The 21883-nt window shown below is 45.2% G+C and overlaps 1 protein-coding gene across 1 annotated transcript in view; it reads right to left on the reverse strand.

Annotated features, from left to right (window-relative positions):
- The window catches only part of syt9b (synaptotagmin IXb), a 119529-nt gene that overhangs the window by 66924 nt on the left and 30722 nt on the right, over positions 1–21883 (reverse strand). Inside the window, exons 2-3 of the mRNA XM_078547884.1 lie at positions 17694–18045; positions 12636–13179 (exon numbers count right to left, since the gene is read on the reverse strand). Of these exons, the coding sequence (XP_078404010.1) occupies positions 12636–13179; positions 17694–18045 (896 nt within the window). The remainder of the gene's footprint in view (positions 1–12635; positions 13180–17693; positions 18046–21883) is intronic.

Here is a 21883-nt window from a genome sequence, read left to right on the forward strand (position 1 = left end):
GGACCTGGGCACAAGGCACCTCTCCAAATCTAAAGCCTCCTGCTCGAAGCGGCTGAGAATTGCCAACTGGGCTGGCCCTCCACCAGTCCTCACCCGCTCGGTAGCATTATGTGCATTCTTCTGCTGAAAAGGAGAGAAGAGCATTGATTAGTGCTACTTGTACCTGGACTCTCTTCACGGCCGGCCCACCCCAACCAGAGTGGGACATTGCAGGGCTCCAGTGTCTCCTCACCCCGCTGCTGCCGAACGCTCACACAAAGAAGCTAGGCCTGTCCCCACCCCCCTCCCCCTTGGCCAAATGTTGCCTACATCACATTAGGCACCACACGGTCTAACCTCCCATAGCAAGGAGGCGCAAGCACGTGGAGCGCAGAGGACAGCAGATCAATTGGTGCCACGCCACTTGAAGCTCCCCCCCGCCCCAGCATGTCATCACCCTGACTTGGACATGTCCTGGAGTTCCAGCACTGCACCTAGGTGCAGCTCCTCCAGTAGAGTAAAACCAGTCCAAAACAGTAATGTGGGTCTCAGTGTACCACGTACTGCAGGTAGAGAACCCATCTCTTCACCACCCTCTCAGGCTGACCTCGGCATGGGCAATATCTGCTGGCCCACCCAGTGAGGGACACATGCTGTCAATGACTCAATGCAGTCACTACACTCAGACTTTGAGGGGGGGGATGCCAGGAGGGAAAGCCTACCTGCTGGATTAAGTGACCAATGCCAACATGGTACTCACCCTTCCTGAGCACAACATGTCACTGAAGCGCTTGCAGCACTGGATCCAGGTGCACCGCACCACGTCACAGGAGCTCGCCACCTTTGCCACCTCCTCCCAGGCACGTTTGGTCATGTGGGGGGGCCGCCTCCTCCCATCCTGGGGTACGAGGACCTCCTGCTATGCTGCCACCTCCTCGAGGAGGGCAGCAAAGCAATCATCAGAAAACGAGGGCACAATGCCCCCCTGCCCTACCCTCCTGCCTGGCCTGCTCACCAGCAGCGCTCTGGGGAGCCCTTCCACTGACCATGATTCACAACCTTTGAAAGGCTGCAGCAGCTTTTTTAAATAGGCCGCCAGGTCGCCATTGGACCCATTGGTTATTTCAGTCCCGCCACCCGCCCACTCCCGCTGTCCTCAGGAGCCGCGATTCATGCTGGGCAGGCCTTAGTTGGTCTGCCCGCATAAAATGGCGGCGTGGACCCGATCGTGGGTGGCGATCGGTGATCGGGTCCGCTCCTGCCCGTGCCCACTCCTGCACCCCCCACCCCACCCCCCACCCACCCCCGGCAGCCAGAAAATTCTGCCCTATATAGCACCTTTCTTGGCCTAAGGACATTGCAAAGCACTTTACAGCAAATGAAATAGTTCGTTTTTTGAAGAGTAATCCATGTTGTAATGAAGAAAATGCAGTTTTAGATAAATGAACAGATTATCTGTTTTATTGATGTTGATTGAAGAATAATTATTGAGGCCCAGGACACAGGGGAGAACTCCCCTGCTCCTCTTCAAAATAGTGTCATGGGATCTTTTACGTTCACCTGAGATGGGTTAAAGACCCATCTGATAAAATGGCACCTCTGACAGTGCAGCACTCCCTCCTTGCTGCATTGGGAGTGTCAGCCTGAACCACGCCTTATGACATTATCAGAGTTAGATCTGTCTATTTAGAGCTGAACACTGCTGGTTTCAGTAATCATTGCCACAATCAATGAGTTACTTTTAAAGTGAAGTCACCATTGTTGTTATATAGGAAAATGTCAAATTCTTTTGACTGGGTTTTCTGCATCTACTGAACCACTGTGAAAGGGAGATAGCATCGACTTAACTGCCTCTGCCAAGGCCAGCACCCCTGACAATGCAGTATTCCCTCAGTCCTGTGAGTGTGGAGTCAGTCTACATTATGTGCTCAAGTTCTAGTGCAGGGTTTCAACCCAACATCTTCTCCTCAAGAAGTGACAGAACTGCCAACCCAAACACTCATAAAATGACACTCATTTTAGCTACAGCATCTCAGGATGGAAATTGGTCTGCGTTATAAGTGTATAAGTTAAATGGCTGATGGTTTTGCATGGTTTATACACTTATGGTATAAAATCACAAGGCTCAGGCAGTTTACAGTAAATGCATCATTTCCATGACAGCCCAGACTTAAAGTTTTGTGTTTTTATTTTTTTAAGGCAGCGATCTTCTGCAACAGCAAGTTGACAAGCACCGAAGAATCTTCTCACGGACAGTGGATGAGAGCCAGCAATTTAGCTACATATAACCAGGGGATAAGTAAGAGTCTGAAAAGTGGGTCAGGCCTATACTGATGGGATCTTAGTGCCAGTTTCACATGTTTCAATGCTGACAGCTGCAAAGTCTGAACATCTGACATGAAGTTAACAGGCAAAAAGCTGAAGGTGCTATTTTTAAGTGCTGTTTATTTTTAAACAGGTTAGCACTTCTCTGGAAGAATGTAGAGTGAGTGTGCCTGATATGGTAAGCATCAGAATGGGCACACTGGTTAGATTCTAGATTTTTCTTTCATCCATTCTCGAGTTGTGGTTGCTGCTGCTGAGGTTGGCACTTATTGCCTTGTTGCCCTGCCAGTTGCCTTAAGGAAGGTGGCACGGGTCTTATTCTTGAGCCACTGGAATGTAGGGCAGTTAAGAGGCAATAATTTTATTTAAAATGAAATGGTGAGGCAAGCCAAACAGGGAAACATGGTGATTGCCAAAAATAAAACCCATTCAGAAATAGCCCTTTCTTCATCTATTTAAATAGCAGAATTTAATTAGATTTGTTTGTTCTTGTAATGCCTTTCTTTCAACGAAGATAACATAAATGGGTTTGAATCCACTTCGCCTTCCTTCTTATTTAAAGACGTGCTACTGGCCAGCTGTTGTTAAGAGTGCTGACTCTCTACATTGCTTCCAACAGGGACCTGGACGGGTTTCTGAGTGGAACATCTGGAGTACTGCGTGCAGTTTTCGTCTCCACATTTAACCAAAGATTTACTTGCATTGGAGGCTGTACAGTGAAGGCTCACTAAGTTAGACCCTGGGATAAGGGCAGTGTCCTGTGATGAGAGGCTGAGCAAATTGGGTCTGTTTTCTCTGGAGTTTAGAATGAGAGGCAATCTCATTGAAAGGTGCAAGATTCTAAAGGGGCTTGATAGGGTGGGTGCTGAGAGATTACTTCCGCTGATCAGGGAATCTAAGCATGGGGGCACAGTCTCTGGATAAGTGACCATAGCTTCTCTACTTTTCAATTCTATTCCTCTAGAAATAAAACCGACTTCTTGATTAGCTTTTTTTTATGGCCTTGCTAACCTGTGGTGCAACTTTTAGTGATTGGTGTATTTGTACTCTGAAATCCCTTTGTTCCTCTACCCCACCTAGGCTCACAACTTCCAAGTAATAAGTGACCTCCTTATTCTTCCTATCAAAATGTGCTACCTCACATTTATCCATGTTGAACTTAATTTGCCAACTATTTGCCCATTTTACAGGTTTATTAATGTTGCAGTCCTCCTCCATATTTATTCAGTATCCACTCCACAATTTAGTCTCATCCATAAATTTAGAAATTGTGCCTTTGATTTGAGTGCCCAAATCATTAATGTAAATTGTGAACAGTAGCGATCCTTGTGGGACAACACTTCCCAATTTCTTTCTCTCTGAATAATTACCCTTTGCTCCCAGTCTCTGCTTTCTGTCTTGAAGCCAGCTATCAATCTATTCTGCCACTTATCTATTGACAATTTGGCTGCTGTCAGAAATGTGTCACCATCTTCCACAATGAGATGTAAACCATGATCCTCACCAACGAAACCACCACAAACCCTATCTCAGTGAAAACTGGGGTCAAACAAGGCTGTGTCATTGCACCAACCCTCTTTTTCATTTTCCTCGCTGCAATACTGAAATTCACCCCCGGCAAATTACCCCTAGATGTAGAGATATTCTACAGGACAGAAAGGAAACTGTTTAACCTATGCCGCCTTCAATCCAAAAACAAAACCATTCCAACCTCAGTCATAAAGTTTCAGTATTCAGATGACACTTGTGTGTGCGCTCACTCAGAAACTGAGCTCCAAGTCATTGACAACTCCTCCTGTGAAGCATTTGAGAAAATGGGCCTTTCATTAATAACCCAGAAAACTAAGGTCCTCTTCCAATGGTTTGGCCTCAAGTGAAGTTTTGGCCTGGATTTTCATTGAGTCGGATTGACTGGGGAGCCCTTTAAAAATGGCTGGCAGGTCCTCATTCTGGGATTGCTGACCTCATTCCCGGGCTGTGCGTTTTTTGGGAGTGCCTTTAAAGGGTGTGAGCTGTTTTCCATTCCAAGCCCACATACGTCACTCCCGATCTGGCCGGCTCCATTGTGGAGATAGTTATTTCCTACTCCTCTGCAATTTTCAGGGAGTCAGGCCAAGTTTTTCATAGCCTCTTAGAGATGTTGTGAACCCTAGTGTGCATGAGGGGACTTTTAAAAGATATGTTTAAAAGGTTCTCCTCATGCCGTTATGCCAGGCTCTGCCCATTCGCCCACTGCATGTCGCATCATGCCCCCATATGCCAGGCTTTGCCCTTCCACCCAATCTCTATTTCCCCGCATGCACCTTATGTTATTTTCTGGCAATTCCATGCTCATTGACCCACTGTACACTTTCTGCAACCAATGAACATCACAGTGCAACATCACACATGTAAAAAAAAGCTTGAAAAAATCCATTGTTCACTTTCTCCTATGAAAAATATTCTGGTGGCAAGCTAATAAAAGTGTCAGTCAGCCATTGAATATGCTTGGCTAAGAGCCCAGACAGCTATTAGAATAACAGAACATCTGCACTCTAGTCAAACATTGTTTGATTGACAGCTCAGGCTCTCTGATCTCTTTTGTCAATTTCACCATGTTTGTTGACATAACTCAAGTGGTTTCAAGTGTTTGTGGTTTCTGAAGTTTCAAAGAACCTGGATGATTGACACTTTTATTAGCTTGCTGTCCAGGCTTTCTTTCACAGGAAGTGATCAATAGATTACATTTTTCAAAGCTTTTTTTTAAACACCCCATTTTACACTCTGGCGTTCATTGGTTGTAGAAAGTGTATAGTGGGTCAATGGGCATAGAAATGCCAGAGTGTAGCATAGGGGCCATGAGACAGAATAGGAGTTGGATGGAAGGGCAGAGACTGGCATGGGGAGGCATGAGGGAACATAGCAGGTAGGTGGGGGCATGAGGTGGCATAGATGGGGCATTGGAGAAGTTGTGGCTGTCATCCTTTTGTGAGGAGAAGTTTGAGAGGAGATTTGATAGAGATGTTCAAAATCATAAGACAATGTTATGATCCTGTTAGGGACCATTAATATTTAAAGAGAAATCCAACCACCTTGTTTCAACCAATAAAACTATGCAACAAGATTTCCCTTTTTTTAAACAAAAACACAAACTTTGTTCTACATAAAATAATTTAATAAAGTAAACACTATTAACTTAACAATATGGTTCATAACTATGTATGTTTGGCTCTCAGGTTTACTTCTTACTTTCCCCATGAATTCTCTGATACGACACATCAATGTTAAAGTTATTTACTTCTTCAGGGACCATCCATGAGTATGCCACAGTTTTCTGGAGAATTCTCCTCAGCTCCAAATATTCTTGGATGTAAAACTTTTATTTACCATCTCTTGATCTTGTTCTGGTTACTTTTCAATACTTCCAAGTTAATTCAATTGATTTTTTCTTTTGCAATAAAATACCTATTATAAATTCTCCCACTAACTTCAAACTAGGGAATCTTCAAGCTTCTGTTCCTTCACAAGATTCAACAGCGATTAAGCCTCATCCGCATTCCAGACAGACAATGATGAAGTTAGATTTTTTACTCTATTTACGGTGCATCTAACTGTCATCTACTTTGGCTACCTTCTCTCAGTGAGCTGCAAGCCACATGAGGTCCAAACTGCAACTAACTCTCTCAGCAAAAATACCCAGATAAGTTGAAACCAGATAACTTCCCTAAGCTCCTCCCATCTCCATAATGACCTAGTTTGCTCTTGGATGTCCTCAAAATGACCTTTGGCTAATTATTCCTCATTCACAATTTCTTCCTTGAGTTGTTGAAGTAAATAGATTATCCAACCGTTCAAATGCTTTTAAAGTAATTTGGTTCAACTTCCCAAAACGACAAGGAGTGCAAACATCACATCTCTAACTCTTTAGCTAAGTAAGCCCAACTGCTGCTTTATAGCTCTATCTCTTCTATTTTGACTTAATTAGCCAATCATGGGCCACCTTTACAACTACCATTTCTTGAGGTATTCTGGCAATCTCTAAAGCCCCGCATTTTAATTAATTTATCTTTCTAGCTGTTAGCCTCTTAAGGCAACATGGTCCCAATCTTTCAGGTGTATTAGGCTCCAAGCTTGCTTTAATTGCATTTATCCCATTTTCTACAGTGAAACTTTAATTCCTAAAATTAAGAATTATTGTCTAAAACATATGAACCATAAACTAGATATCTGCAACAACAGAGTAGAAAGGATTACATTGGATATACGACATAGGAACAAGCCATTCAGCCAAACCAGTCCGTACCAGTGTTGATGCTCCACTTGAGCTTCCTCCAATCTTTTTTCATCCGAATATAACATTGCACCCTCTATTCCCTTTTTCATATGCTTGTCTAGCTTACCCTTAAATAGATCTATATTATTCACTTCAACCACTCCCTGTGGCAGTGAGTTCACATTCTCTCCACTCTTTGGATGAAGGGGGGGAGCTGCGGGGAAGTGGATTTTACGGAGCCAGCAAGAGTGAGAAATGTGGTGTTTGGGGTTATTAAAATAGGTGGGTGGCATAACTTTGATTTCCTATAACGGGTTTGAGATGCAGAGATTAAGTTAGTCATGTGTTTGAGGCATGTCGGGATCATGCCGTTCTCTGATGAGTTCCCATTTGTAATATGTTTGCATGCCATGAATACTCATTAATGTAAAACCTTTCTTTAATTACACCCTGCCTTCAAGTTAAAGTCAGTGGAGCATGGTAATTTCACGGCAACTGATTCCTGTTCGTTTAAAGGTGGCATGCACCAGTCAGCTTTGTGCAGTTGTGCCTCAGATCAGTGATCTTACTTGTTGAACTCTGTAGCACAAGGGAGGGAAGCTGGAGAATGGAGGCCCGAGACCAGTGAGGCGAGTGTGGGGGTTGAAAGGTTGGGGTTCGTGTGCATGGAGAAGTGGAAGAGGGATCCAAGGGAGGACAGAGGGTGGGGTCAGGGCTATGGAGAAGTGAAGTGGGAAGAGCCTGGTGTCCTGAGTGTGCTGGTCATTGGGTGGGGGAAGGAGTGTTGTTGGGGACAGTCAGCCAAGGTAATAAAATGAGGGGCCTAAAGGGCAGAGACAGTACTGTCCAAATGTGGGTCCATCTCAGGGTGTTGGCTGGCAGAGTCCTTACAGGGCTTTGAATTCACTTACAACATTTCAAGTTATCCCCACTGAAAGTGATCTCAGACAATGTCATTTATAATGCAGGAAAGGGAGGGACAGCTGAGCCTACAAGTTCAGCCATGTCTTTCAGAGTGGTGGGTACAACACTGGACACTAACATGAACATTCGATAAAGAGTGAACTAAAAAACACAAGTTGTTTCTTTCACAATAAACGCAATGTTCCTAAGTCCCCTGTAACCATCAATGCATGCCAACCATGAGGCATGCCAGTACATCTAGCCCTCTGATTAAGTAGACTCAAGAAATAACAGTGTTGCACACATGAATAAAATGAAACCAATGTAATAGGGGAGAACGTACCCCATGTCGGGTGGGCCGGTCGGGAGCGTGTCCGGGCGGGCGCGGACCTGATCGCCGCCTGTGATTGGGTCTATGCTGTCACTTTACTTGGACGGGCCAATTGGGCTCGCCCAGCGTACTTCATGACTCCCGTGCATAGTGGGAGTGGGTGGGCGGCGGCGGGCACGCTTAGCTCGGGTCCAATGGTGACCCGGTGGCCTGTATAAAGGAAGGCCTGGCAGGCTTGGAAAGGCTGCTCACAATGGCTGGGTGAAGGGCTCTGCAGAGGGGAAATGTTGGTGACGCAAGTCTGGAGGGTAGGCCATCGGGGCAGGCCAGGCCGGAGGGTAGGCCATCGGGGCAGGCCAGGCCGGAGGGTAGGCCAGCGGGACAGTGTGCCCCTCGTTTTTCAGATGAGTGCCTAGCTGCCCTCCTGGAGGAGGTGGCAGTGCGGCAGGAGGTCCTTCTTCTGAGGGACGGGAGGCAGAGGCCACCTGACCAAATGTGCGTGGGAGGAGGTGGCCGAGAGTGTCAGCTCCCATGATGTGGTGCGGCGCACATTGTTCCAGCGCCGCAAAAGATTCAATGATCTCTTGCGCTCAGGAAAGGTGAGTGCCATGTTGCCTCAAATCACTTAATGCAACAGTCACCCTTTACCCCAAACCACCCACCTCCCCCACACCCTCACCAACTCTGAGTACAGTAACGTTATTGAATCCCTCATGGCATGTATGCCTCACTGCGTGTGCCAGCAGAGATTGCCCATGCCCAGTTCACCTTGAGAGGGTTGAGCTAGGATGTGTTCTGCATTTGCAGCATGTGTGACACTGACACCCAGGGTATAGAATGGGGGTGAAAGTCAAGGGTCTGCACCTAGTCAGAGTGCTGGAACTGCAAAGCATGTCGAAGTCAGGGTGCTAACATACTGGGAAGGGAGCTTCCAGTTGGTGGGGCACCAATCCATATTCTGATATTTGCACACCATGTGCTTGTGCCTCCTTGCTTAGCAAAGTGACACCTTGCGGTGCCACACGTGAAGGAGGCAGCATTTGGCCAGTGGTGGGGGTGTGGGGGTCAGCCCTGGCTTGTTTGGGTGAGTGTGCAGCAGCTGCGGGGTGATGAAGAACTGGAGTCCTGCAATGTCCCACTCTGGCTGGGGTGGCAGGGATGCGATGGGAATTCAGGTGCAGGCTGGACTAATCAATGCTCCTCTCTCCTTTTCAGGAAAAGACTGCACACAATGCGTTGGAACAAATGCGGACTGGCGGAGGGCAGGCCCAGTTGGCCATTCATACGGCTTTCGAGCAGCAGGCCATGGACCTTGAGAGGTGCCATGCCCCCAGGTCCACCGGTGGCGGTGAGGCTGGGGTGCCACGGGGAGGTATGTTTGCCGAGCAGTCAGGTCACCATGTGTGCCACGGAAGCCATGGCACTGCTGAATGCTCCGTGACTGAAGTTAGCAACATGTGTTTACCCTTGATTATGGAAGGATGAACACATTATGATCTGGGGGAGCAGCATGCAAGTTGACATTGTCTGCACTGTAACTAATCAAATGTCCTTTCTCAGCCTACAGGGGAGCCACCTTTGGGAGGAGAGGCGCAGGCACAAGGGGTGCAGGGCCAACAGGAAGTGCAAGGCGGAAGGGGCTGCAGAAGACATCAATATCCTGCTGCCAGGGTTTACAGGTGGTGAAGCAGCTACCTCAATACCTCTGAGGTCCAGTGCCAAAGGGAGACAGACCCCCATCTGTCAGATGATAGGCTCTGTGATCTCTGCAAACTGTGGCCAATGCCGCTGTGAGGGCTTGCAGGTCTGAGTGCAACCCCAGGAGTGCCTGGCTGATCTCCTGGAGGTGCCTCTCCACAAGAATCACCACTCTCTCCACTCTTGGAGTTGGGCAGAAAAGTTCTAGCCATATTGCAAAGCCTTCCCGTTTGACCAGGTGGTTCTTTTATGGACCTTCCCCATAGCTGCAGCATTGTCAGCTGACGGTGCCACAGAATTGCGTGTATCTGCTGTGCACACCACCTGCACTTTAAATTTTAATTGTAGTCATGTGGTAAACAGTGAAAAGCAAGAGTGAGGAAGTCGTGCACAGATCTAGTTCTGCTGTTAGGAACGACGCAGCATTGATAAAATTCCACCCACCCCCCAAGTTTCCTCTGAATTCCCTATTGGATTTTTTATATCGATGGACTCTAATTATTCTCTTCCTAACAAGAGGAATCATTCACTCTGTATCCACTCTATCAAAACCTTTCATAATTTTAAACGGAGTCAGGGCCAGGGAAAATTCTACTCCTGAGTTCAAATCTCACCACGGCAGTTTGGGGAATTTAAATTCAGTTAATTGAGTGAATCTGGAATAAAAACCTAATCTCAGTGATAGCGACTCTGAAACTATTGGATTGTCATAAAAACACACCTGGTTCACTCATGTCCTTCGGGGAAGGGAACCTGCCAGTCTTCCCTTGTCAGACCTACATGTGATTCCAGACCCACAGTTATGTGTTTGACTCTTAGCTGCCCTCTGAAATGGCCTAGCAGATCACTCAGTTTAGGGATTATATTTTCCTCTTGGGAACACTTTTGCAAGTCAGGCATTTTGCAGCTCACAGACTTCCATCCTGACTGATATGCGACTTTTGTTTTTTTCCGCAGGGTTTGGGTTTGCAGTTCAGTTTGTTAAACCGGGAACCAGTGCAGCAGGAGTGCGGGTGCAGAGGTGGGCTGGTGAGAAGGCTCACTTCGGGTCTTGGTGACAGCAGCATTGCCTCTAATTGTTTAAAGGTCCCCTAACCCTCACACCCACACCCCTATCACCCCATGCCCCCTCCTTGCACCCCCATGTATCCTCCATAGCCACTCACCCAGTAACCACCATGTACAGCCCTCAGATTCCATGCAGTATTTGGGAAAAAGATAATGCTCTCACCATCTTGTTGTGGCATTGTGTGCATGCCAATGCAAACAATGACATGTACCTTTAAGAAGCTGCATAGTGACATCAGTATGCCATCACCATGTATAAGCCTGGAGGATAAAAGGTACAGCCTCCATGTTAGATGTTCACTATTGCCTGCGACCTCTACTGCAGATATTCACTACTGACTGTAGATCTGTATCAGTAAGACTTTATGTATACCTTATGAGTCAGGCATATAGCCAAGTAATCAACCTATGTCACTGTTAGGACCCAGGCTAGATCAAGGCCTGTGCAGAGCTGTATATAGTTGTTGCTAGTAATAAACTTTCTGTAATTGTGTTTGACCAGAACCCTGGTCAGTCTCAATATCTTACTTAGCATAGATAGTACAGGGACAGGTTCCTTGAGGTTTGCATCGAGACCCTCAATATATATGGTGGCAGCAAATTGCATGAGACCATGACACAGCTAATAACAGCCTCCATTAAACACACTATCATTGATACTGAGAAAATTGCATTCTGCTATATGAAAAAGACTTGTAATACTTGTAATCCTTTTAGCTTTTGTCAACAAACCAGATATCTCACCAAAGGTACAATCTGTTATTACAACCTTTTAAAACTGTCATTTATTCTCACATGAATGAAACACCCACCGTGCTGAACCCCATTAGCACGTAAAGTTCAGCCAAGTATTCATGATACCCACAGCTGTGCAAACAATAGAGTACTCACTAAGATGGAAAGAAAGGTGCTCATTTCAATTTCAAAGCTGCATGTCTGTCAATCAGTGGACGGGAGCAAGTGGTTAGATTTTTTCAATTGTCAAAAGCAATCTTTTTTTCATCAGCCAGAGCTGTTATTACATTTAAATCACAGTTCAAAAATGATAGCATAGGCTGACAGAACATGTTGTAACATTTTTCACTGCATTATGGTACTTACTCCATTGGAAAGACACTGTAATGTGGGTCAACTTACCTTTAAAGGACAGATTCCTAAAACGAATCACTGCATTAAAGTACATCTGCTTCACAGGGGGAGGTGGTGACATAGTGGTGTTATCACTGGACTAGTATTCTAGGGACCCAGGGTAATGGTCTGGGGACCTGGGTTCACAATCCCATCACAGCAGATGGTGAAATTTGAATTCAATTAAAATCTGGAATTAGAAGTCTAATGAAGATGATGAAACCATTGCCAACTGCCGTAAAAATCCACATGGTTCACTAATGTCTTTTAGAGAAGGAAATCTGCTGTCCTTACCTGGTCTAGCCTACATGTGACTCCAGACCCACAGCAATGTGATTGACTCTTAAATGCCCTCTGAATGAGGGCAATTAGAGATGGGCAATAAATGCTGGCCTAGCCAGCAACACTCCGATCCCACGAATAATTAAAAAGAAATACAGCACCTATTCAAATGGCATTTGAAGGTCTGGATCTGGAAACATTTTACACCTGCCTTTCAGAATATTCCTGACTCCTCAGCAGGCTTTTCTTCACAAATTCTCAGACCTGGCATGCTTTTAAACATTGCAGTACCAGATGAAAATGAGGCATGCGGGAGGAAATTCGATTTTTATGACCCATTTAAAATGGGGAACCCGAGCTCAGACGGGGTTGGGGGAGTTAGTGAGGGGCAGGTGCATGTCTTGCACACTAGGCATTCCCAGCCTATAAAAGGCTTGAGGGAAATGGCGCAATGTCGAGAATGTGGAGGAAAATCGGATTTCCCCCAATGGCCATTTGCGCACTAAAATTCAGGGTGTTTGGGGATTAGGGATGGACAATGAATACTGGTGTCTCCATTGATGCCTAAATCCATTGAATGAATAAATAAAAAAGCCCTTGTTTTAAAAAAAAGCATAAATCAGTACTTGTGCGTATGAACAGCAAACTCAGGAGTCAGGATATACTTACCGAAGTGACATGTTGAATATCCCTCCACAGCATTGTCTCTCGGGGAAATTCAGACAAGTCAAGGAAATTGTCAACGGCCACCTGGCCAATCACGTCGTGACGGGAAAACCTGTCAAAGTCGTAGACGCTGAAGTGAAGCTTCCGATTGGCCAGCTCATTGTAGGGCACAGAAAAGAGGAAGGCTTCATCAAAGACAGGGTTGAGGGTTTTGCGGTGGACTTTAGTCTGGTGTTTGGTTTTACGGTCTGGCAGCAAGTATATCTTCACGTAAGGGTCAGATGTTCCTGAAAAGTCCTTGGCTGGCAGGTTGACAGCCTTGTGGATTTTGACAATCAGCTGTTCCAAGTCGCAGTCGTACTTCAGCACAAAGTTAAGTTTGCCACATGTGCGGTTGTTCCTCCGTCCGTCATCAGTGTCCACCGACCTCTGTTTATACAACTCAGGCTTAATCCGTCCAATGTCCATTGGCTTTTCTTGCCTTTGGTACTGTTGGATGTCAAAGTCCGGGTTGGAAAGGTTTAACTGTCTTCTTATGGAATTGTGCCTGCAACCAAAGGCCATTATTATTCAGTGAAAGGCTGTGAAACATGTAGAGTCATGGTCAGAGATTCATAACAGCACAAAAAGAGGCCATTCAGCCCAACAACCTCACAGCAATCTCACAAAATTTTGAATGGCAAATTTTTGCAATTATGATCATTAAATCATTTTTATTTTGCGTTATTTCCATTCCAGACTAGAAATGTTCTTTTGCTTAATTGAGTCTCTTGGATAGAATCTTACAGCAAAGGTGAAACAAAGTTATAAAGGGCATCGGTGAGACAACATCTCGAATACTATGTGCAGTTTTGGTCTCCTTATTTAAGTAAGGATGCAAATGTCTTGGAGGCGGTTCAGAGGAGGTTGATACCTGGAATGAATGGGTTGTCTTAGGAGGAAATGTTGGACAGGCTGGACTTGTTTTCACTGGAGTTTAGGAGAGTGAGGGGTGACTTGATTGAAGTATATAAGTTCCTGAATGGTCTAGACAAGGTGGACGTCGAAAGGATGTTTCCTCCTTTGGGTGAGTCCAGAACTGGGGGGCACTGTTATAAAATTAGGGGTCATCCTCATAGAACAGAAATGAGGGGAAATCTTTTCTCTCAGAGGATTGTGCGACTTTGGAACTCTGCCTCAGATGGCAGTGGAGGCGGGGTTACTGAATATTTTTAAGGTGGAGGTAGATTGATCCTAACCTCCCTGTCACTTGCCATTTTAACACTCCACCCTGTTCTCTTGCCCACATGTCTGTCCTTGGCTTGCTGCATTGTTCCAGTGAAGCCCAACGCAAACTGGAGAAACAGCACCTCATCTTCCGACTAGGCACTTTACAGCCTTCCGGGCTGAATATTGAATTCAACAACTTTAGATCTTAAACTCCCCCTCCCCCCATCCCCACCCCGTTTCTTTCCCCCCCCCCCCCCACCCCCCGCTTTATTTTTTTTTCAATAATTTATATAGATCCTTCTTTCCCCACCTATTTCCATTATTTTTAAATCTAAAACTAAAACCTTGTTAGCCTTTCCACCCCACCCCCACTAGAGCTGTACTTTGAATATCCTGTCCTCCATTCTTAATTAGCACTTTTCTCAGACAAAACACCTCTTTGACCCTTTTGTCTGTGACATCTTTTGATTATCTGCTCATCTCCACAATCACCACACTCTCAATGTGTCTCTCTCCCCCCCCACCACCCCACCACCTTAAACCAATTTATATTTCTCCCTTCTTCTAACTATGCTTCAGTTCTGCCGAAGGGCCATGAAGGCTCGAAACGTTAACTGATTTCTTCTCCGCCGATGCTGCCAGACCTGCTGAGTTTTTCCAGGTAATTCTGTTTTTGTTTTGGATTTCCAGCATCCGCAGTAGCTTTTAGCTTTTTGTTTTTAGATTGATCCTTGTTAGGCAAGGGAATCAAAAATTATCGGGGGTAGATGGGAACATAGAACTCAAAACGTGATGATATTATTGAATGGCAGAGCAGGCTCGAGGGGCCGAATAGCCTACTTCTGCTCCTATTTCATATGTTTGTATGTGAACATTCAGTCTATCGTACCTGTGCCAGCTCTTTTGAAAAAGTTTTGCCACTTCAGAGATCAAGAGTCAGCCATGTTGGTGTGGGACTAGGCTGTTATTCAGGATAATGGGAGAACCCCCTGTTTTTATGTGAATGGTGTCTTGCAATCTTTAACATCCTTGAAAACAGGAAGATGTGGTTCTCGGTTTAACTTATTTTACAAAGATCAGCACTTCTGTGAAAACCGCACTACCCTCAGGTCAGTACTGAGGTTTCTGATCTCTTTTCGATACGTAACTTTCTTCATTTCACTGGTTTCTCCCGATTGCCTTTCCATGTCTCTGCCAACCACCATATGTTCCGTGTTATGATCTTTTTTCATTTATTCATGAAATGTGAGCATTGCTGGCAAGGCCAGCGTTTATTGTCCATTTTTAATTACCCTTGAGAAGAACATGCTGCATAGTTGCCATTGACTAATAACAACTTGTTTTTATGTAGCACCTTTAACATTGCAACACGCCCCCTGGCACTTCACAGGAGTGAACATAAGAGGTGTTAAGATGTATAAGGTAGGTTTTGAGGGGATTGCAAAAGAGGAGAAAGAGGTAATGGTGGAACAAGGAAAATCGGGAATGCTAAGAGGTAAGAATGCGAGGAGTGCAGATATCTTGGAGGTTTGTGGGGCTGGGGGAGATTAGAGTGACAGGGAGGGGGAAAGACCAGGAGGGATTTGAGAAAAATTATGAGAATTTTAAAATTAAGGCACTGCTTATCAGAGCCAATAAAGGTCAGTTGAGCATGGGTGTGATGGGTGAACAGGACTTGGTGCGAGGTAGAGGTTAGGATGAGTTCAAGTTTACAGAGGGTATCCACTACCAACCCATTGCCATTTAGCCTCCTCCCCACACATGGAACATAATGTGTAAACTTTTGCCAGGGAATTGGAGAACAGCTAATGTGTTTCTGCTCTTTAAGAAGGGTTGTAGAGATAAGCCAGGGAACTACAGGCCAGTGGGTCTCATGTCAGTGGTAGGGAAACTATAGAAGAAAATTCTGAAGGAGAGAATCTATCTCCATTTGGAGAGGCAAGGTTTGATCAGGGATAGTCAGCATGGCTTTGTCAGAGGGAGGTCATGCGTAACAAATTTGATTGAAATTTTTGAGGAGGTGGCCAGGTGTGTAGATGAGGGTAGTGCAGTTGATGTAGTTTATATGGATTTCAGCAAAGCCTTTGACAAGGCCCTACATGGGAGACTTATAAAGAAGGCAAATGCACCTGGGATACAGGGTAATTTGATAAGGTGGATTCAAAATTGGCTTAGTTGTAGGAGACAGAGGGTGATGACAGAAGGATGCTTTAGTGACTGGAAGCCAGTGTCCAACCACAGGGATCTGTGCTGGGTCCCCTATTATTCATCATTTATATAAGCAATGCAGATGACTATGTGGGGGGTAGGATTAGTAAGTTTGTGGATGACACAAAGATTGGCCGGGTGGTTAACAGTGAGGTTGAGTGTCTTGGGCTACAGGAAGATATAGACGGGATGGTCAAATGGGCAGATAAGTGGCAGATGGAATTTAACCCTGAAAAGTGTGAGGTGATACACTTTGGAAGGAGTAATGAATGGCACGACACTAGGAAGTTCTGAGGAACAAAGGGGCCTTGGCGTGTGTGTCCATAGATCTCTGAAGGCGGAGGGGCATGTTAGTGGGGTGGTGGAAAAGGCATATGGGACACTTGCCTTTATCAATCGAGGCATAGATTACAAAAGTAGGGATTTCATGTTGGAGTTGTATAGAACATTGGTGAGGCCACAGCTGGAGTACTGTGTGCAGTTCTGGTCACCACATTATAGGAAGGATGTGATTGCACTGGAGGGGGTGCAGAGGAGATTCACCAGGATGTTGTCTGGGATGAAACATTTAAGTTATGAAGAGAGGTTGGATAGACTTGGGTTGTTTTCTTTGGAGCAGAGAAGGCTGAGGGATGACCTGATCGAGGTATACAAGATTATGAGGGGCATGGACAGGGTGGATAGGGAGCAGCTGTTCCCCTAGTTGAAGGGTCAGTCACGAGGGGACATAAGTTCAAGGTGAGGGGCAGGAGGTTTAGGGGGGATGTGAGGAAAAACCTTTTTACCCAGAAGGTGGTGACGTTCTGGAATGCGCTGCCTGGGAGGATGGTGGGTTGCCTCACATCCTTTAAAAAGTACCTGGATGAGCACTTGGCACGTCATAACATTCAAGGCTATGGGCCAAGTGCTGGTAAATGGGATTAGATAGGTAGGTCAGGTGTTTCTCACGTATCGGTGCAGACTCGATGGGCCGAAGGGCCTCTTCTGCACTGTGTGATTCTGTGAATTGTCAAGACTCCGTCAATAAATGATTTTGACTAGCAGGTTTCTCTGTATTCTGAACTTACAACCATTTGACTGGGATTTAAATACTCTGACAATTGAACTTAAAGCTGTTTTGTTTACTCTCCTTCTAGCCTTTTAGCCCCACTTTCACACGAGAACCAGGGTTGCCAACTCCGGTTCGACATAACCCGGGAGCTTTCATGACATCATTTCTTGCTTCCAACAGCCCCCCTCCACCCCTCAACCCTCTCAGCATTGGCTGCCCGATATGTCCATCCACCAATCAGAACAAACCCTTTCTTGACCAATTCAAGTATGCTTGATTGAAGCAGTCTATTTTCTAGTTTTAAAACTAGAAAGAAAAAAAATTCAAAGAAAATATTTCAAAAACTCAATGTTTTCTTGCCTGCTATAATCTGTCCCCCCTACATTTTTCTTGCAGCAGTATCCAGAAAATCAGTTAATTCCTGGAGACTCCAGGGGAATCCTGAAGCGGTTGGCAACGCCAACTGGAACCCTGGTTTCTGAATTACAAATTAACGGGCCTTTTGTCGAATCTTTGGCTTCAACAATCTTGGAATCCAGTCAGAGAGTGCCTTAATTTGCTTGAACCTCTCGCGGACCACACGAACCACTGACCTGGAAGATGACGTAGGTTCCGTGACTTGCCGATGCATCCGCACGTTATGGGTGCAGTTCTCCTTGTTCTTGGATTGGGAATCCACGGGAATGTCTGGGGAAGTGTGGCTGATCTTCATCGCTGACTCTGGGTAGGAGGCAGGTTCAGTCATGAAGTCCTCGCTGTACTCATGCCCATCTGTCTCGTTATCCGTGTAGTGCTGCTGGTCCTGTTGGCTGTCCTTGTTGTTGGATGATTCGCTGCGTTCCCGCCACGGGATCCAGCACAGCTTCCAGGAGACGAACAGCGAGACTCCAAAAAGCGCTAGGCCACAGGCAGTAACCACCAGCGACAACAGGCTAATAGAAATATCTGAGAAAACAAGGAACAGCTCATGATTAGAACCATCTTTTCATTAGAACCATAGATTTTTAAATATTCATTCATGGGATGTGAGCATCACTTGCTAGGCCAGCATTTATTTCCCACCCCTAATTGCTCTTAAGAAGGCGATGCTGAGCACCTTCTTGAACTATTACAGTCCACATGATGTAGGTACACCCACGGTACCATTAGAAAGGTAGTACCAGGTTTTTGACCCAGCAACAGGAAAAGGTATATGGTTCAAAGTCAGGATGGTTTGTGACTTGGAGGGAAACTTACAGATGGTGGTATAAACACATAAAATATGCATCTATTACAAACACTGTTTTCCAGGGTTGTATCTGCAAAGTTTGAATATGTAGTAACAGAAAGTTTGTTTCCAAAATAAAATACATTGCATCATCTTGACTTAACTATCTAGTGCACTCATGGCCAGCCTTCCATGTTCTATCCTTTGTAAACTTGAGCTCATCCAAAACTTTGCTGCCTGTGTCCTTAATCGGACCCAAAGTCCCGTTCACTCATCACCCCTGTAGTCTACCTGGATTAATTTCCTGTTAAGCAACACCTCAGTTTAACACACACACACACACGCACACACACACGCATTGCCCACAAGTTATTCTACCACTTTTCATTGATGAACCATTATAAAACGCTGGTTAGGATGCAGCTGGGAGCATTGTGAGCAATTCTGGGTACTGCACTTTAAGAAGAAAGTGAAGGCTTTAGAAAGGGGCTCGGAAAAGATTCATGAGAATGATTCCAGGGCTGAGGGATTCTAGTTATATGGATAGATTGGAGAAGCTGGGGTTGTTCTCCTTAGAGCAGAGAAGGTTGAGGGAAGATTTGATAGAGGTGTTCAAAACCATGAATGGGCTGGACAGAGTAGCTGGGGAGAAACTGTTCCCACTGTCGGAAGGGTTGACAATCAGAGGACACAGGTGTAAGGTGATAGGCAAAGAAATCAAAAGCAACATGGGCAGAAACTTTTTAACACCCAGTGGTTAGGATTTTTTTTTATTCATTCATGGGATGTTGGCGTCACTGGCTAGGCCAGCATTTATTGTATCTGTGATGCCTGAGAGTGTAGTGGAGGCAGATTCAATCAGGGCTTTGAAAAGGGAATTGGTTAAGCACCTGAAGGGTGTATTTGCAGGGCTGGAGGGAAAAGTTGGAGAAGTGAGACTAGCTAAATTGTTCTCACAGGAAGCTGACATGGGCTTGACAGGCCAAATGGCCTCCTTCTGTGCTGTAACCATTCTTTGACTCTATGTGCAACTCAAGTTGCCTTGTATTAATGTGTAATTGGCAGTATAACTGTAGGTTCTACAGGACTCCTGCAGGACAACAGGAGTGATCTAAATAAGCTCCAAGCTGATGTGACACATAGGATAGACAGAAAGTGCTATCATAAGGACACCAGCTTGCGTTTGTGTGTAAGTGATTAGGACAGATTATTATAGAACTGCACCTTTAGTTAGATGAATTATAATGTAATTAATTACAGAGCTGCTCTTAATGCTTGTACCAATAAACTCACTGTACTGACTCTGTCCATCCATTTGTTGGCTATCACATTGACAAAAATACATAATTTCTAACGTCTTGTCAAAATGAACCAGTGCTGCAATGCTGAGCACAGCAAAACTGCCATCATAACATGAGTTTAACAGAAAGATTAATCCAATTGATTGAGAAATGAAAACAAATGCGTCTGGATTTTGGAAAGGTGAGGTGATTAGAGCTCACCTTTATTACGGAGAGAAACATCTGGAATCCACATATGTGTAGCTAACACAGAGATTCAAATATCACTGTTCCATTTGCCATGCTCTGCCACAAACTTCACTACATTGTTACCTCACTAATATGCTCAGCACTCAAGCACAGGGAATGGTGTGAAGCAGGAGTACTTAGCTACCAAACAAGTGAGAAAACATTGGGCTGGGACATTCAAACCCAAGTGAATTTTTAAATGGTGTGATAAATCTTAATTACCAAACAACTCTCCCAGCCCCAAAAATTCAATTTTACAAGTGTTGGAGAATTGTAAAAGAATTAAAATGTTTTAAAACCTTCTCTTTCTGTTTATTTCATCTCTCTCTCTCTCTTAACCCCATCTTTCTTTTCCTCTCTTTACTCTGTTTTCTTCACTGGGTTTTATATTGTGTTAAATATCCCTGGTTTAAACTCTGCGAGACTCAATGAAGATTCTTCAATCTGATTCGTTACACTATTTCTTGTCCTGCTGACACATAACGCAATTGTCCTGTAGTTGATGGCATGCTCGATTGGACTCCGGGCGACAGCATATTGCCACTCGAATGCCTGGAAAAAAATCTGTGGGCAGCTCTAAGTGTGATATATGGTGAGGTCAATTCCTTTGCTGCAGAGAGCTAACATTCAAACATTCAAGGACTCACAGTCTCTCTGCAGTAGTTTGAAACAAACAGTATGAAAGTGTATTGTGTTTGTGAGCATGAGCACAGTGGTCGCTGTAGGGCAATCTGGGAGCACAGAGGTCACAGTGGAGAGGTTACTTTTTGGGATTAATAATCCAGGGAATGGGAGTTCAAACCCCACTGTCATAGCCTGACATCCATTACCTTGTGTTTTAATTCCAGTGCTATTGGAATGTTAATTAGATTGTTGGTATATGATGCGTGCTAAAATTGTCTATGTTTAAATATTGATTTTGAATGAGTTTTCAAAAAGGAAAAATATTAGGTTCAGCAATTAGAATATAATTTTATATCACCTCCATGAAAGTGAACATATATAAATTGAGATTGTATCATTACAAGTCAAGCCCCACACTCTTCTATTTGAAAGTTAAACATGCGAGAAGAGCTGTGCATTGATGGGGAAAAGTAGCAATGGATCATTATCTCAGTTTTGAGCTCAGGTGTTAGAATTACTTATGAACAGTTGGGAAAAGAGGTCAACAGAATGTGTTAAGGGCATGTTAAGTTTCATGAATGAGTTGCTGGTGTTGCATTCTGCAGTTACAGAGGCAAATCATTAGGATTTTATTGATTAAAGCCTTCAGACCTACTCAAAGGGAGAAACAAGAGCCTAATGAAAGATTGGCCATGGGAAGATATTGGCCCATTACTTCCAAGATCCGTTACAGTGTAACTGGGGGTATGCCAAAGATACGCTGGGGAACCCCCTCCGGAAGTCCCACATGGAGATTATACATTAATTGCCCGGAAAGTCCTAACTTCCATTGAGCAATTGCCAGGCAATGGGAACCATCCGATACTGCAATTTAAATGGCAAACTTCAGATAGTTCGGACTGACTTTGAGTAATAGTTAGCCAGATAAAGTTAAAAGAATTAAAACCACTTCTAACTTCTAGGTAACTATAGTCCTGACACCCCGAACCTCCCACGGGACTACCCCTGACCCCTCCCCTATGGGACACCACCCCCAACTTCCCTCCCCAAATCCCAACTATCCTTCCCATACCTGACAACACCTCCACCCCCACAAATGCTCTCCCTACCCCCCAACTACCCTCCCAATACCTGACTACACCCCCACCCCCACCGACTGCCCTCCCCACTCCCTGACTACCCCAACATCTGACTAACCCCCCCTAGCCCCGACTTCCCCCACTGACCATCCCCTGCACTGACCATCACCCCCACCGCTGACCACCCGACACTCCCCCACTGACCACCCCTCCCCCACTGACCACCCCTCCCCCACTCCACTGACCATCCTCCACCCTGAGCACACCTCACTGGCCACCCAACCGTCCCCACTGACCACCCCCCACTGAACCCCCCACCCCCAGCAATGACCATCCGACCACCA

Source organism: Cetorhinus maximus, chromosome 9 (genome assembly GCF_964194155.1).
Source record: "Cetorhinus maximus chromosome 9, sCetMax3.hap1.1, whole genome shotgun sequence".
Lineage (NCBI taxonomy): Eukaryota > Metazoa > Chordata > Chondrichthyes > Lamniformes > Cetorhinidae > Cetorhinus > Cetorhinus maximus.